The 16548-nt window shown below is 42.1% G+C and overlaps 1 protein-coding gene across 1 annotated transcript in view; it reads right to left on the bottom strand.

The window, feature by feature from the left end:
* Positions 1 to 16548, bottom strand: part of dcc (DCC netrin 1 receptor) — a gene marked incomplete at its 5' end in the record, with an annotated part of 787692 nt that overhangs the window by 39556 nt on the left and 731588 nt on the right. The window contains 2 exons of the mRNA XM_067983624.1: positions 3733 to 3849; positions 10052 to 10281. Coding sequence (XP_067839725.1) covers positions 3733 to 3849; positions 10052 to 10281 — 347 coding nt within the window. The remainder of the gene's footprint in view (positions 1 to 3732; positions 3850 to 10051; positions 10282 to 16548) is intronic.

The following is a 16548-nucleotide window of genomic DNA, read 5'->3' as shown; positions in this document are numbered from 1 at the left end:
GATGGTCAGAGGGAGTCACATGGACTTATAGGAGGGACGTCTTGCCTAACACATTTACTGGAATTCTTTGAGAAAATGGCGAGCCTTGTTGACAATGGAAATACTGTGGATGCGATATAGTTAGATTTCAGCAAGTTTTTGGATACTGTGTCACAGAAGAGAATAGTCCACAGGAGGCAAGTCTCTGAGGAGAGTTGAAAATTGGCTAAAGCAGAGAAGGTAAAGAATAGTTGTACGTAGAGTTGCATTAAAATGGGAAGGGCTTACGAATGGGTGCTATAGGGATCAGTGCCATTGATGTTCACAGTGTATATTAATAATTTAGAGCTGGGGATAAAAACAAAACTATCTAAAGTTGCAGATGATACTAAATTGGGAGGGGGGTTCAAACTATAGTAGGAACAGCAAAACCAAATACAAAGGGATTGGGATAGATTGGGAAGATGGGCTGATGAATGTCAAATGTCATTTAATGTGGAAAAATGTAATATAATGAGATTATGGGAGGGAAGCAAACTAGAAATATAAACTAAATGGCTCCAGGCTACTGGACACAACACAGGAAAGAGATCAGGGATGTTGGTGGATAGCTCACTGAAGCTAACAACAGTGTGCAGCAGAAGTGAAGAAAACTAGTTAGATCGCGGGATATATAGCCAGAGGCACAGAGCACAAATTCCAGGAGGTGATAATGAGTCTGTACGTGGTACTGGTACAGACACACCTGCAGTACTATGTACAATTCTAATCACCATACTACAGTGAGGATATCCAGGCATTCGAGCAGCGCAGAAAAGGGCAACCAAAATGATGCCTAGCTCAAGATATGTAAGCTACAGGGTGAGGTTGAAGAGCCTGGAGTTGTTAACTCTGGAAGATATTATTCCAATACTCAAGATTCCTAAGGGAACAGATAAACTGAATCCTGATAATATATTTGCCACTGGCTCTAGAACTAAGAGACAAGTGCTCTTAGAAGAGGAAAGATGCACAAGCAATTTAGATTTAATTACTTTATGCAAACAGTGGTGAATGTGTGGAATGGGCTGCCCAGGGAGACAGTGGAGGTAGATAGTGTGGAAAAATTTAAGGGAGAAGTGGATAGATATTTGAGGGAGTGACTGATTGAGAGCTATTTGTTCATGGGATCAACCTGTACTTTTCTATGTTCCCATTTCATCTAGCGTCAGCATCAAGCACTGTAAAGCATAGCCAGGTGTAAAATAAAACTTCCTATAATGTGCCTCAAAAATGCATCTTAAACCCGAGTCTGAAAAGAATACCATTACCGCATGTGACACTTCCATTTCCTACACCAGTCATCCTAATAATCCATCATCCACTTATCATGGCTGTTGTGGCTGAATACAATGGTACATGACTGCAAGGGTAGGTTGAGAAAAAGCAATTGCTTCAAAATATAAGCTGATTTAAATTTCAGGCAAAGATGATGACGTCCTAATGGAACATTCGCTGCTGCTAAGCTGCAAAGGTTGTGATAACTTCATCTTTGGATTTGCTTTGGCTCTTTGGTGATATTGTGATGGATCAGATAACACTGAGAGCCTATGACAAAATGTTCATTTATATTCTCCAATTTAGATTTCACTCAACTTCAGGGTTTTCATTTATCTACCATTATGCTAAATTTAGGTGAGAGAGTGCATCTTTCATCATCTGTAAAGTAAGACACTCACAGACAGATGAAGAACACAGAATTACATAGAATATACAGCACAGAAACACCATTCAGCCCAAAAGGTCCATGCCATGTTTATGTTCCACACGAGCCTCCTCCACCTCTTCCTCATCTAACCCCATCAACATATCCTTCTATTCCTTTCTCCCTCATGTGTTTATCTAGCTTCCCCTTAAATGCATCTATGCTAGTCACCTCAACTACTCCTTGTGGTAGCGAGTTCCACATTCTAACCACTCTCTGGGTAAAGAAGTTTCTCCTGAATTCCTTATTGGATTTATTAGTGACTATCTTATATTTATGGCCCCTAGTTCTGGTCTCCCCCACAAGTGGAAACATCATCTCTACGCCAAACATATCAAACCCATTCATAATCTTAATGACCTCTATCAGGTCACCCCTCAGTCCTCTCATTTCTAGAGAAGAGAGCCCCAGCCTGTTCAATCTTTCCTGATAGGTATTACCTCTCAGTTCTGGTTTCATCCTAGTAAATCTTGTTTGCAACTTCTCCAGTGCCTTTATACCCTTTTTATAATATCCAGAACTCAGTACTCCAAGTGTGGACAACCAAGGTTCTATAAAAGTTTAACATAACTTCTCTGCTTTTCAATTCTATCTCTTTAGAAATTAACCCCAGTGCTTGGTTTGCTTTTTTTATGGCCTTATTAACCTGCATCACTACATTTAGTGATTTGTGCATCTGTACCCCCAGATCCCTCTGCTCCTTTACCCCATTTAGACTGTTATTTTCCAAGGAGTATGTGGCCTCCTTATTCTTCCTACCAAAATGTACCACTTCACACTTATCTATATTGAAATTCATTTGCCAATTACACGCCCATTAATGCCTTCCTGTATTTTGTCACAGTCCTCCTCAATATTAACTACACCCCCTCCCCCCCACAATTTGGTGTTGTCCACAAATGTTGAAATTGTACTCCCGATTCCCGAGTCCAAGTTGTTTATGTAAATGGTGAACAACATTGGTCCCAGCACTAATCCTTGTGGAACACCACTTCCCACATTTTGCCAGTCTGAGTAACAACCTTTAACCCCTACTCTCTGTTTTGCAGCCAGCTTGCTATCCATCCTGCTACCTGTCCCCTGACTCCACATGCTCTGACCTTAGTCATGAGTCTAACCACATGGTACCTTATTGAAGGCTTTTTGAAAAAGCAAGTATATTACATCCACTGCATTACCCTTGTCTAGTCTTTCTGTTACTTCTTCAAAGAATTCAGTAAGGTTGGTCAAGCATAGACCTTCCCTTTTGAGATCCTTGCTGACTATTCTTTATTATATTTTCAGTTTATAGATGTTTTTCTATTACACATTTGAGTAAAGATTCCATTATCTTTCCTATGACTGACATTAGGCTATTTGGTCTATAGTTCCCTGGACAGGTTCTATCTTCTGTTTTAAATATAGGAATTACATTAGCTGTCCGCCAGTCCTCTGGTACTATTCCCTTTTCTAATGAATTTTTATATATATATGTAATAGTGCCTCTGCTATCTCTTCCCCAACTCCTTTTAATATGTGGAATGGAATCCATCTGGACCAGGGGTTTTATACACTCTAAGTTTGATTAGTTTATCAATTATCTCCCCCCTTTCTATCTTAAATGTCTTTATATCTTTTTGATCTCTTCTTCTAATGTCATGCCCACCATGTTAGACTCCCTGGTAAATACTGAAGCAAAGTAATTATATAATATTTCTGCCATTTGGCTGTCATTACCTGTGAGTTTATCATGCGTATCCCTTAGTGACCCTATCCCTATCCTGATTTTTCTTTTGTTATTTATGTGTCTGTAGAATACTTCACTATTTCTTTTTTATTCCTTGAGTAATGCAGTGCCTCTTGCTCTAAAAGCAGAACTCTGGATTCTAACCCCTCTTTCTTTCCAATTCCCTGAGGAAGACAATGCCCCACCTCCATTATAAAACATATTCAGACAATAAGAAAGGCAGACAAAATTGAGCCCGAATTAGAGAAATTGGCTTGAATCGTAAAATACCAAAGTCACTTACTTGGATTGGTGGGCTGTGAGTCCATAGGAATCATCAGTTTTGGGCGTGTTCCTCTTCGAGCTGCTAGAGAACGTTCTAACGTGGACATACTGCTTCCAACTTCATCAGGATCATGACCTTTGGACAAAATAATTGAAAGATACAACCATTTAAGTAGGGTTTGAACAGAGACTTCTCTAAGACTAGAAATGCTGCTTCTATATATCTATACATATGAAGGTGGAAGGTGTCGTTGACAGTGCTATCAAGCGGCACTTACTCACCAATAACCTGCTCACTGATGCTCAGTTTGGGTTCCGCCAGGACCACTCGGCTCCAGACCTCATTACAGCCTTGGTCCAAACATGGACAAAAGAGCTGAATTCCAGAGGTGAGGTGAGAGTGACTGCCCTTGACATCAAGGTAGCATTTGACCGAGTGTGGCACCAAGGAGCCCTAGTAAAATTGAAGTCAATGGGAATCAGGGGGAAAACTCTCAATGGCTAGAGTCATATCTAGCACAAAGGAAGATGGTTGTGGTTGTTGGAGGCCAATCATCTCAGCTCCAGGGCATTGCTGCAGGAGTTCCTCAGGGCAGTGTTCCTGGCCCAACCATCTTCAGCTGCTTCATCAATGACCTTCCCTCCATCATAAGGTCAGAAATGGGGATATTCGCTGATGATTGCACAGTGTTCCGTTCCATTCGTAACCCCTCAGATAATGAAGCAGTCCGTGCCCGCATGCAGCAAGACCTGGACAACATCCAGGCTTGGGTTGATAAGTGGCAAGTAACATTCGCACCAGACAAGTGCCAGGCAATGACCATCTCCAACAAGAGAAAGTCTAACCACCTCCCCTTGACATTCAAAGGCATTACCATTGCCAAATCCCCCACCATCAACATCCTGGGGGTCACCATTGACCAAAAACTTAACTGGACCAGCCACATAAATACTGTGGCTGCAAGAGCAGGTCAGAGGCTGGGTATTCTGTGATGAGGGACTCACCTCCTGACTCACCAAAGCCTTTCCACCATCTACAAGGCACAAGTCAGGAGTGTGATGGAATACTCTCCACTTGCTTGGATGAATGCAGCTCCAGCTACACTCAAGAAGCTCGACACCATCCAGGACAAAGCAGCCCACTTGATTGGCACCCCATCCACCACCCTAAACGTTCACTCCCATCACCAACGGTGCACAGTGGCTGCAGTGTGTACCATCCACAGGATGCACTGTAGCAACTCGCCAAGGCTTCTTCGACAGCAGCTCCCAAACCCACGACCTCTACTACCTAGAAGGACAAGGGCAGCAGGCACATGGGAACAACACCACCTGCACGTTCCCCTCCAAGTCACACACCATCCTGACTTGGAAATATATTGCCGTTCCTTCATTGTCGCTGGGTCAAAATCCTGGAACTCCCTACCTAACAGCACTGTGGGAGAACCTTCACCACACGGACTGCAGTGGTTCAAGAAGGCGGCTCACCACCACCTTCTCAAGGGCAATTAGGGATCGGCAATAAATGCCAGCCTTGCCAGCAACGCCCACATCCCATGAACGAATAAAAAAAAATAACATATTAACGTCTGCGCAGATTTCCTACATCAACATTATAAATTCCCATGTCCACTTTTATAATGGAAACTGACTATGTAAACTTCTGATAATGTAATGGTATCCTCTTGTACTACCAAAGTGCAGAACAATCCATAGTGCAGCTAAACCTCAGTAAATATCAGAGCCCAGAAATTGCACAGCGGTTATGGATATAAACCTGAAAATGTGGCGGCACCCAAACACATCAGAGTCTTACCCCTCTTTGCCTTGGACAGCAAATTCTCCCGAGGGGCTGCAGATGCTTCTTCTGCCTGCAGTTCCTTACATGCCTGAAGGAGTTTGAGGGTGTGTCTGGGATGGGTAGTGGGAGGGTGGGGCGTCCTGGTCTACCCAGGGAATCCCACCAAATATGCCTCTGATCAACCCATTCATACCTACATCTGCTGAGAGCAGACATAGGTTCCATTATGGGCCAAAATATGGGCCCAATAGTTACAATAGTAAATGGCAACTGATCCCAGAGGGACAGATTGCTACTTCATTATGAGCCTGCCAGCCTAGGCCTGACAAAGATCCAAAAAATGCAGCCTTTAATTTTCAATCCAACCTCACTCTACTTCCTCCCCCTCCCCAGAGGGACAGGGTGCCACACCGCCTGAAGATGGCAATGTTTTCACCGGGCAGTTGCCCTTGGTATTCTGCTATGGATGCGGCGGAGGGGGGGCGGCGGTGGGGAGGGAAGGGGCGCCACTATTATTTAAATGACTGTTCCTAGGATTTGAGACATCAGGGCAAGATGAAATTCTGCAATTGTACCACCAGAATTTCAGGTTGAGGTATCTAACTCCAACTGGTACATCTTGCATACCATCTTGGTTTGTATTCCCAGCTTTAAAACTGGTAAGAGACAAAAAATTAAATTGTTACATTAAGGATTATGTATCTAAAATGAAGGCCACTCATTTACGGTTTTCACAGGATAATGGACAGAAGTGTGAAATTCAATTTCCAAAGCATTAGTAAAATCACAAAATACCATTTATTAAAAATATTAGAATTTAACTTATTCAATCACTGTAAATCAGTGGCCTTGAGTTTATCACTGATGCATTTAAGGGGAAGCACACGAGGAAGAAAGGAATAGAAGGATATGCTGATCGGGTGAGATGAAGAGGGGTGGACGGAGGCTCGTGTGGAGCATAAACACCGGCATAGACCAGTTGGGCTGAAAGGCTTGTTTCTATTCTGTAGACTCCATGTAATTCTTTATGTAATCAGCATAAACATCCCTATTATTATAAAGCAGCAAATCCCCTGACTCACTATGAGCTAAGTTATGGGAGAGCTGCTAATTTTATTTAATAAGTATATATTTTCTGAAATAAGATGTTTTCAAGCAGACAAATTAAATAAACTTTTTCTTCAAATCTAAAATTCAACTCCTGTAGGTTTATATGGTCAATACTTTATTATACAATCTATATGATAACATTCAATCAACGGGTGCTGACCTCATTGGATGACGCACAAGGGCCAATTTTACGAACAGGCCAATTTTACAAACGCACTCTCTTGACACCAAGCCTCATCCACCAGGAGTGCATGTCACAAAACATAGAAACATAGAAAATAGGAGCAGGAGTTGACCATTCAGCCCTTTGAGCCTGGTCAGCCATTCAATATGATCATGGCTGATCCTCTATCTCAATACCATATTCCCGCTCTCTCCACATACCCCTTGATGCCTTTTGTGTCTAGAAATCTATCTAGCTCCGTCTTGAATATATTCAGTGACTTGGCCTCCACAGTCTTCTGTGGTAGAGAATTCCACAGGTTCACCACCCTCCGAGTGAAGAAATTTCTCCTCATCTCAGTCCTAAATGTCCTACCCCGTATCCTGAGACTGTGACCCCTCGTTCTGGACCCCACCAGCCTGGGGTAACATCCTCCCTGCATCCAGTCTGTCTAGCCCTGTCAGAATTTTATATGTTTCAATGAGATCTCCTCTCATTCTTCTAAACTCGAGTGAATACAGGCTGAGCCGACCCAATCTCTCCTCATATGGCAGTCCTGCCATGCCAGGAATCAGTCTGGTGAACCTTTGCTGCACTCCCTTTATGGCAAGTATATCCTTTCTTAGGTAAGAAGACCAAAACTGCACACAATACTCCAGGTGTGGTCTCACCAAGGCCCTGTATAACTGCAGAAAGACATCCTTGCTCCTGTACTCAAATCCTCTTGCAATGAAGGCCAACATACCATTCGCCTTCCTAACTGATAACTGCACCTGCATGTTTGCTTTCAGTGATTGAACACCCTGGTCCCTTTGTACATCAACATTTCCCAATCTATCACCATTTAAATAATACTCTGCCTTTCTGTTTTTCCTTCTGAAATGGATAACTTCACATTTATCCACATTATACTGCATCTGCCATGTATTTGCCCACTCACTCAACTTGTCTAAACCGCCTTGAAGCCTCTTTGCATCCTCCTCACAACTCACGATCCCACCTGGTTTTGTGTCGTCAGCAAACTTGAAAATATTACATTTGATTCCCTCATCCAAATCATCAATATATATTGTGAATAGCTGGGGCCCAAGCACTGATCCCTGCGGTACCCCACTAGTCACTGCCTGCCACCCTGAAAAAGACCCATTTATTCCTATTCTCTGTTTTCTGTCTGTTAACCAATTTTCAATCCATGCCAGTTTATTACCTCCAATCCCACGTCCTTTAATTTTGCACACTAACCTCTTATGTGGGACTTTATCAAAGGCCTTCTGAAAATCCAAATATACCACATCCACTGGTTCTCCCTTATCTATTCTACTAGTTACATCCTCAAAAAACTTCATTAGGTTTGCTAAACATGATTTCCCTTTCATAAATCCATGTTGACTTTGTCTAATTCCGTTGATATTTTCTATGTGTCCTGTTATCATAGAATCTAGCATTTTCCTGACTACTGATGTTAGGCTAACCGGTCTGTAGTTCCCTGTTTTCTTTCTCCCTCCTTTTTTAAATAGTGGGGTTACATTTGCCACCCTCCAATCGGCAAAATATTTGGAAGATGACAACCAATGCATCCACTATTTCCATGGCTACCTCTTTTAGTACTCTGGGATGCAGATTATCAGGCCCTGGGGATTTATTGGTTTTCAGTCCCATTAATTTCTCCAGCACTATTTTTTTACTAATACTAATTTCCTTTAATTTCTCCTTCTTACTAGACCCTTGGTTCCCTAGCATTTCTGGGAAGTTATTTGTGTCCTCTTCCGTGAAGACAGAACCAAAGTATTTGTTTAATTGCTCTGCCATTTCCTTGTTCCCCATTATAAATTCTCCTGTTTCTGAATGTAAGGGACCTACATTTGTCTTCACTAATCTTTTTGTTTTTACATACTTGTAGAAGCTTTTACAGTTCACTTTTATGTTCCTTGCAAATTTACTTTCATACTCTATTTTTCCCCTCTTAATCAACCTCTTGGTCCTTTTTTGCTGAATTCTAAACTGCTCCCAATCCTCAGGCTTGCCACTTTTTCTGGCAAGTTTTTATATGACTCCTCTTTGGATCTAATACGATCCTTAATTTCTTTTGCTAGCCATGGTTGGGCCGCTTTTCCTTTTGTGTTTTTGTGCCAGAAAGGAATATATAATAGTTGCAATTCATGCATTCGTTCCTTAAATGTTAGCCATTGCCTATCCACCGTCATGCCTTTTAATGAAGCTCTCCAATCTATCATAGCCAACTCACTCCTCATACTCCTCGTAGTTTCCTTTGTTTAGATTTAGGACCTTAGTTTCGGATTGCACTGCTTCACTTTCCATCTTAATGAAGAATTCTATCATGTTATGGTCACTCTTCCCTAAAGGACCCCGCACAACAAGATTATTAATTAACCCCTTCTCATTGCACAATACCCAATCTAGGATAGCCTGTTCCCTGATTGGCTCCTCAACATACTGGTCTAAAAAACCATCTCGTACACACTCCAGGAATTCATCCTCCACAGTATTATTGCTAATTTGGTTTAGCCAGTCTATATGTAGATTAAAGTCACCCATGATTACTGTGGTACCCTTGTTACATGCATCTCTAATTTCCTGTTTGATCCCATCCCCTACATTACCAGGAATTCATCCTCCACAGTATTATTGCTAATTTGGTTTAGCCAGTCTATATGTAGATTAAAGTCACCCATGATTACTGTGGTACCCTTGTTACATGCATCTCTAATTTCCTGTTTGATCCCATCCCCTACATTACCACTACTGTTTGGAGGCCTATAGACAACTCCCACCAGTGTTTTCTGCCCCTTGGTGCTTCTTAACTCCACCCAGACTAATTCTACATCTTGATTTTCTGAGCCAATATCCTTTCTCACTATTGCTCTGATTTCATCCTTTACTAACAATGCCACCCCACCTCCTTTTCCTTTTTGCCTGTCCTTCCTAAATATTGAATACCCTTGGATATTCAGCTCCCAGCCTTGGTCACCCTGAAGCCATGTCTCCGTAATTGCAATTATATCGTATCCGTTTACATCTATTTGCACTGTTAATTCGTCTACCTCATTACGAATGCTTCGTGCATATTCATATTCAGAACCACATTATGGATGCAAAATCAAAAGGAAGGTGCAACAAATGAGGCTCCATATCGAGAGTGTGCATTCGTAAAATTAGCCTGATAGTAATCAGTGCGCAGTTTGTAGACTTTATCAGGATTTGGCTCTAGTATTATACAAAAACCGTTAAATGTACTGGGCTTACCTGAATGTGAGCCACTTTTGCTGGTTAGCTGGTTCTCTGAGTGGCTGTGACTGACAGGGGTTATATCCTGGCAGCTTTGTTGCATGGGCGAATCTCTCACAGTTGGATCTGTGCCTGAGGGCTTTTCAATATTTTTCATCTCCATTTCTTCATGATGTATCCAGAGGTCTGGTGGCCTTAAGTCTTTTTGGCTGCCCTTTCGTTTGCCTCCACTGTGTGCTGCACGTTTTCTGTGATGGGAACATCATAAATTAAATAGTATTAAATAGCCAGGACACAATGGTGCAATAATTTCTACCATTTATCTCTGAGTTTAAAACCAATTGTGGAAGAAATTAATGAGGTCTGATCTTTCTGAATGTCCATAAAGTGGAATTTCAGTACAAATAAATGATGTCCTTTTAACCCTACAATAGTTGCCTGTTCTTCCCTCAAGAATATGGTGATTTTGGCCAACAGATAGCCTTGTACCACAATTTATTGGCCAAACCAATTATGTTACATTTTATTTGTAGTACATGCTAACACAACATGCAAAGAAAGGGTACCCTATCGCAGGTACTGTCAATTTGGTAACCCTGATAGCTCTAAATATCATTCCAATTAAAACACAGTGAATGACACAAATGTAACAGGCAAGACATGAGCACTTGGTTGATGCTACAGTTGCATTTGTTTCCAATTGACTCTCCTCTTCTCATGCTGGGGTATAGTTCCATGAGCAACAGCACTTCATGCAAGAGGCCATTCTTCATTTGTGAAGAATGCACATATCAACAATGTATGCAAATGTGAAAGAAATCACACAGCCGAGACGATCACCCAATTCCACACACGCAAACTTTTCAGCAACGGCCAGCAGATCACAGTCTATATGGCAACCCCTGGCTGACGTCTTCCCTCCCTATATCAGGGGCACTGAGAGCAAATGTAGCATCCCAACTACTGCCCTGGCTGGGAACAGCTAACTCAGTACAAATCAGGAATTGAGACCTTCTCGACTGTGTGGTTAGGTACCAGGCAGTGCCTTGACCCATGTGGCATTCAGAGGAACTGTGCTACTATTACATTAGGATAGGGATAGGGCCACTAAGGGAGACACGTGATAAGCTCACAGGAAATGACATAAAAATGGCAGAAATATTAAATAATTACTTTGCCTAGTATTTATCAGGGAGACTAATATCGTGGGCATGACATTAGTAGAAGAGAGAAGAGATCAAAAAAGGGAAGGTCATGCTTGACCAACCTTGTTGAAATCTTTGAAGAAATAACAGAAAGGGTAATGCAGTAGGCGTATAATATTTGGATTTTCAAAAGGGCTTTGATAAGGTACCGCTGATAGACTCATGACTAAGGTCAGAGCATGTGGGGTCAAGGGACAAGTAGCAGAATTGATAGCAAGCTGGCTACAAAACAGAAAACAGAGATAGGGGTTAAATGTAGTTACTCAGACTGACAAAAAGGTGGGATCTGTGCTGGGACCACTGTTGCCCACAATTTACATAAACGATTTGGACTCAGGAATTGGAAGTGCAATTTCAAAATTTGCTGATGTCACCAAATTGGAGGGTACACTTAATACTGAGGAGGACTGTGACAGGAAGACATTAATAAACTTGCAGAATTGGTGTGTCATTGGCAAATTAGTTTCAATATAGGTGTGAGGTATTACATTTTGGTAGGAAGAATAAGGAGGCCACATACCCGTTAGAAAAGAAGAGTCTAAAGGGGGTCGATGAACAAAGGGATCTGGAGGTACAGATACACAAATCACTAAAAGTATCGACCCAGGTTAATAAGGCCATAAAAAAGCAAACCAAGCACTGGGGTTCATTTCTAGAGGGATAGAATTGAAAAGCAGAGAAGTTATGTTAAACTTGTATAGAAGCTTGGTTAGGCCACACTTGGAGTACTGTGAACAGTTCTGGTCTCCATATTATAAAAAGGATATAGAGGCACCGGAGAAGGTACAAAAAAGATTTACTCGGATGATACCAGAACTGAGAGGTTATACCTGTCAGGAAAGATTGAACAGGCTGGGGCTTTTTGCTCTTGAAAAGAGAAGACTGAGGGGTGATCTAATAGGGGTCTTTAAGATTATGAAAGGGTACATCTACTGCATTACCCTTGTCTACCCTTTCTGTTACTTCTTCAAAGAATTCAATAAGGTTGGTCAAATATGACCTTCCCTTTTTTGATACGGTAGAAGTAGAGAAGATGTTTCCACTTGCGGGGGAGACCAGAACTAAAGGACATAAATATAAGACAGTCAGTAATAAATCCAAGAGGGAATTCAGGAGAAATTTCTTTACCCAGAGAGGGGTTAGAATGTGGAACTCGCTACTACAAGGAGTAGTTGAGGCAATTGCATAGATGCATTTAAGGGGAAGCTGGATAAACACATGAGGGAGAAAGGAATAGAAGGATATGCTGATAGGGTCAGATGAAGTAGGGAGTGAGGAGGCTCCTATGGAGCATAAACACCGGCATGGACCTGTTGGGCCAAATGGCCTGTTTCTCCACAGATGCTGCCTGACCTGCTCTGTATTTCCAACATTTTCTGTTTTTATTTCAGATTTCCAGTATCTGCGGTATTTTGATTTTAGAGTCATAGAGAGTCATAGAGTCATACAGCATGGATAGAGGCCCTTCGGCCCATCGTGTCCGCGCCGGCCATCAGCCCTGTCTACTCTAATCCCATATTCCAGCATTTGGTCCGATAGAGTCATAGAGTCATTATATTAAATCCCTTCTGCTTTTGGACTCACTGCTACTGCTATCAAGATGAGTGCCCTACATGGAATACATACACTGTTCATGGTCTAATATTTGTATAAAAGATGCAGACTGGAAGAAAAGTCCAGCAATAGCTTTCTTGAATAAAGCAAATAATTGAATAGGAAAAAAAATAATGAAAAATACTATGAACAAATAGGTAACTCTGAACAAATAGGTAACTCAAATCTTATCTTGTTACCACATCAATCAAATGTTGCCAACAGTTTCTAAGCTGAATCCCAGTAAAATTAAATCCTCACTTGGGGATAGTCGTAGAATCATAGAAATTTATGGCAAAGAAGAAGGTCATTCGGCTGAAAAAGAGCTAGCCATCCTAATCTCACGTTCCAGCTCTTGTAAGTTATGGCACTTCAAGTGCATATCCAAGTACTTTTAAGATGTGATGAAGATTTCTGCCTCTACCACCCTTTCAGTCAGTGAGTTCCAGACCCCCATCACCTTTTGGGTGAAAAAATTTCTCTTCAGCTCCCCTCTAATCTTTCTACCAATTACTTTAAATCTGTACCCTCTGGCTATTGGCCTCTCTGCTAAGGGAAATAGGTCCTTCCTATCCACTCTATCTAGGCCCCTCATAATTTTATACACCTCAATTAAATCTCCCCTCAGCCTCCTCTGTTCCAAAGAAAACAATCCCAGCCTATCCAATCTTTCCTCATAGCTAAAATTCTCCAGTCCTGGCAACAACCTTGTAAATCTCCTCTGTACCCTCTCTAGTGCAATCCCATCTTTCCTGTGATATGGTGACCAGAACTGTACGCAGTACTCTAGCTGTGGCCTAACTAATGTTTTATACAGTTGTGGCATAACCTCCCTGCTTTTATATTCTATGCCTCAGCTAATAATCCCATATGCCTTCTTAACCACCTTATCTACCTGTCCTGTTACCTTCAGGGATCTGTGGACATGCACTCCAAAGTCCCTCCATTCCTCTACATCACTCAGTATCCTCCCATTTATTGTGTATTCCCTTGCCTTGTTTGCCCTCTCCAAATGCATTACCTCACACTTCTCCGTATTGAATTCCATTTGCCACTTTTTTGCCCACCTGACCAGTCCATTGATATCTTCCTGCAGTCTACAGCTTTCTTCCTCACTATCAACCACACGGCCAATTTTTGTGTCATCTGCAAACTTCTTAATCATGCCTCCTACATTTAAGTCTAAATCATTGATAAATGATTCCTAGAAGTAAAGGGAATTAGGGGTTACGGGGAGCGGGCAGGAAATTGGACATGAAGCTGAGTTCGGATTGGTCAAGGCCCTGTGGGTGGCGGAGCGGGCCCAGGGGCTGAGTGGCCGGGTCCTGCTCCTACTTCTTGTGTTCTTTAGATTTGAGGTTAGGATCAGATCAGCCATGATCTTATTGAATGGCGGAGCAGGCTCGAGGGGCCGATTGGCCTACTCCTGCTCCTATTTCTTATGTTCTTATGTTCTTATAATGAATCATTTAATAATCATTGACCACAAAAAGCAAGGGACCAATTACTGAGCCCTGCGGAATGCCACTGGAAACAGCCTTCCAGTCACAAAAACACCCATCAGCCATTACCCTTTGCTTCCTGCCACTGAGCCAATTTTGGATCCAACTTGCCACTCCCCCTTGGATCCCATGGGCTTTTACTTTCCTGACCAGGGTGCCATGTGGGATCTTATCAAAAGCCTTGCTAAAATCCAGGTACGCTACATCAAACGCGCTTCGGTCATTGACCCTCCTTGTTACCTCCTCAAAAAATTAAATCAAGTTAGTCATACACAACCTTCCCTTAACAAATCCATGCTGACTGTCCTTGATTAATCTGCGCCTTTCTAAATTATGATTAATATCATCCCTCAGAATTTTTTCCAATAGTTTGCCCACCACCGAGGTTAGGCTGACTGGCCTGTAATTACTCAGGTCTATCCCTTTCTCCCGTTTTATACAACGGTAAAACATTAGCAGTTCTCCGGTCCTCTGGCACCATGCCTGTAGCCGGAAAGGATTGGAAAATGGCTTCTCTTAACAGCCAGGGATACATTTCATCCAGGCCTCGCAATTTATCTACTTTCAAAGATGCTAATCCCCTTAATACTTCCTCCCTCACTATGTTTATCCCATCCAGTATTTCACACTCTTCATCCTTAACTACAATGTCTACATTGTCTCCCTCTTTTGTGAAGACAGATGCAAAGTATTCATTAAGAACCAAACCCACGTCTTCCGCCTCCACAGAAAGGTTACCTTTTTGGTCTCTAATAGGCCCTACTCTTTCCTTGGTTATCCTCTTGCTCCTTATGTATTTATAAAACATCTCTGGGTTTTCCTTGATTTTACTTGCCAGTATTTTTTCATGCCCTCTCTTTGCTTTCCTAATTTCCTGTTTAATTTCACCCCTGCACTTTCTATACTCCTCTAGGCCTTCTGCAGTATTGAGCTCTCGGAATCTGACATAAGCTTCCCTTTTTTTGCCTTATTCTACCCTGTATGCTCCTTGACATTAAGGGGGTCTAGATTTGGGAGTTCCACCCTTTTTCTTTGTGGGAACATATTTGCTCTGAACCCTCACTATCTTCTCCTTGAATGCCTCCCACTGCTCTGACACTGATTTACTTCAAGTAGCTGTTTCCAGTTCACTTTTGCTAAATCACATCTCAGCTTAGTAAAATTGGCCTTTACCCAGTTGAGAACTTTTACTCCTGGTCTATCTTTGTCCTTATCCATAACTATGCTAAAACTAACTGAATTATGATCACTACCACCAAAATGCTCTCCCACTGATGATCCTTCCACCTGCCCAGCTTCATTCCCTAAAATTAAGTCCAGAACTGCACCCCCCCCCCACCCCTTTGTGGGGCTTGCTACGTACTGGCTAAAAAAGAATGCATTTTAAGAATTCTGCACCCTCTATGCCTTTTACACTGATTCTATCCCAGTTACTATTAGGGTAGTTGAAATCCCCTACTATTACTGCACTATTGTTTTTGCCGTTCTCAGAAATTTGCCTACATATTTGCTCTTCTAACTCCCTCTGACTATTTGGGGGTCTATAATACACTCCCAGCAGTGTGACTGCCCCTTTTTTGTTCTTCAATTCAACCCATATGGCTTCATTTGATGATCCTTCTGCCATATCATCCCTCCTCACGGCCGTAATTATTTCTTTAACCAATATTGCCACCCCCTCTCCTTTATTATCCCCCTCTCTATCTTGTCTGAAAACCCTGTAACCAGAAATGTTCAGCTGCCATTCCTGCCCCTCTTTAAGCCATGTTTCAGTAATAGCTATGATATCATACTTCCACATGTCTATCTGTGCCCTCAACTCTTCTGCCTTATTCACTAAACTCCTTGCATTGAAGTATGTACCACCGCCAAACTCCTTTGTTGTCTATTTTCTAATCTTTGTTTCCTCAGCGTTCCAAACTCGCTCACTAATTTCCTGCCGTCTATTTCCAGCTTTGCTTCTCTCCCTTCTGAATCTATGCTCAGGTTCCCATCCCCCTGTCAGGCTAGTTTAAACCCTCCCCAACAACACTAGCAAACCTCCCCACGACGATATTGGTCCCGGTCCTTTTGAGGTGCAACCTATCTGGTTTGTACAGGTCCCACCTCCTCCAGAACCGGTCCCAATGGCCCAGGAATCTAAAGCCCTCCCTCATGTTGTACGTAACCCACACTACTTCGGTGATTACAAAGATAGTTTTCAGTTCCCTTGAAA

Source organism: Heptranchias perlo, chromosome 1 (genome assembly GCF_035084215.1).
Source record: "Heptranchias perlo isolate sHepPer1 chromosome 1, sHepPer1.hap1, whole genome shotgun sequence".
In the NCBI taxonomy this organism is placed as follows: domain Eukaryota; kingdom Metazoa; phylum Chordata; class Chondrichthyes; order Hexanchiformes; family Hexanchidae; genus Heptranchias; species Heptranchias perlo.
The sequence above is the reverse complement of the archived record's forward strand: the minus strand, read 5'-3'. Positions and strand labels throughout refer to the sequence as shown.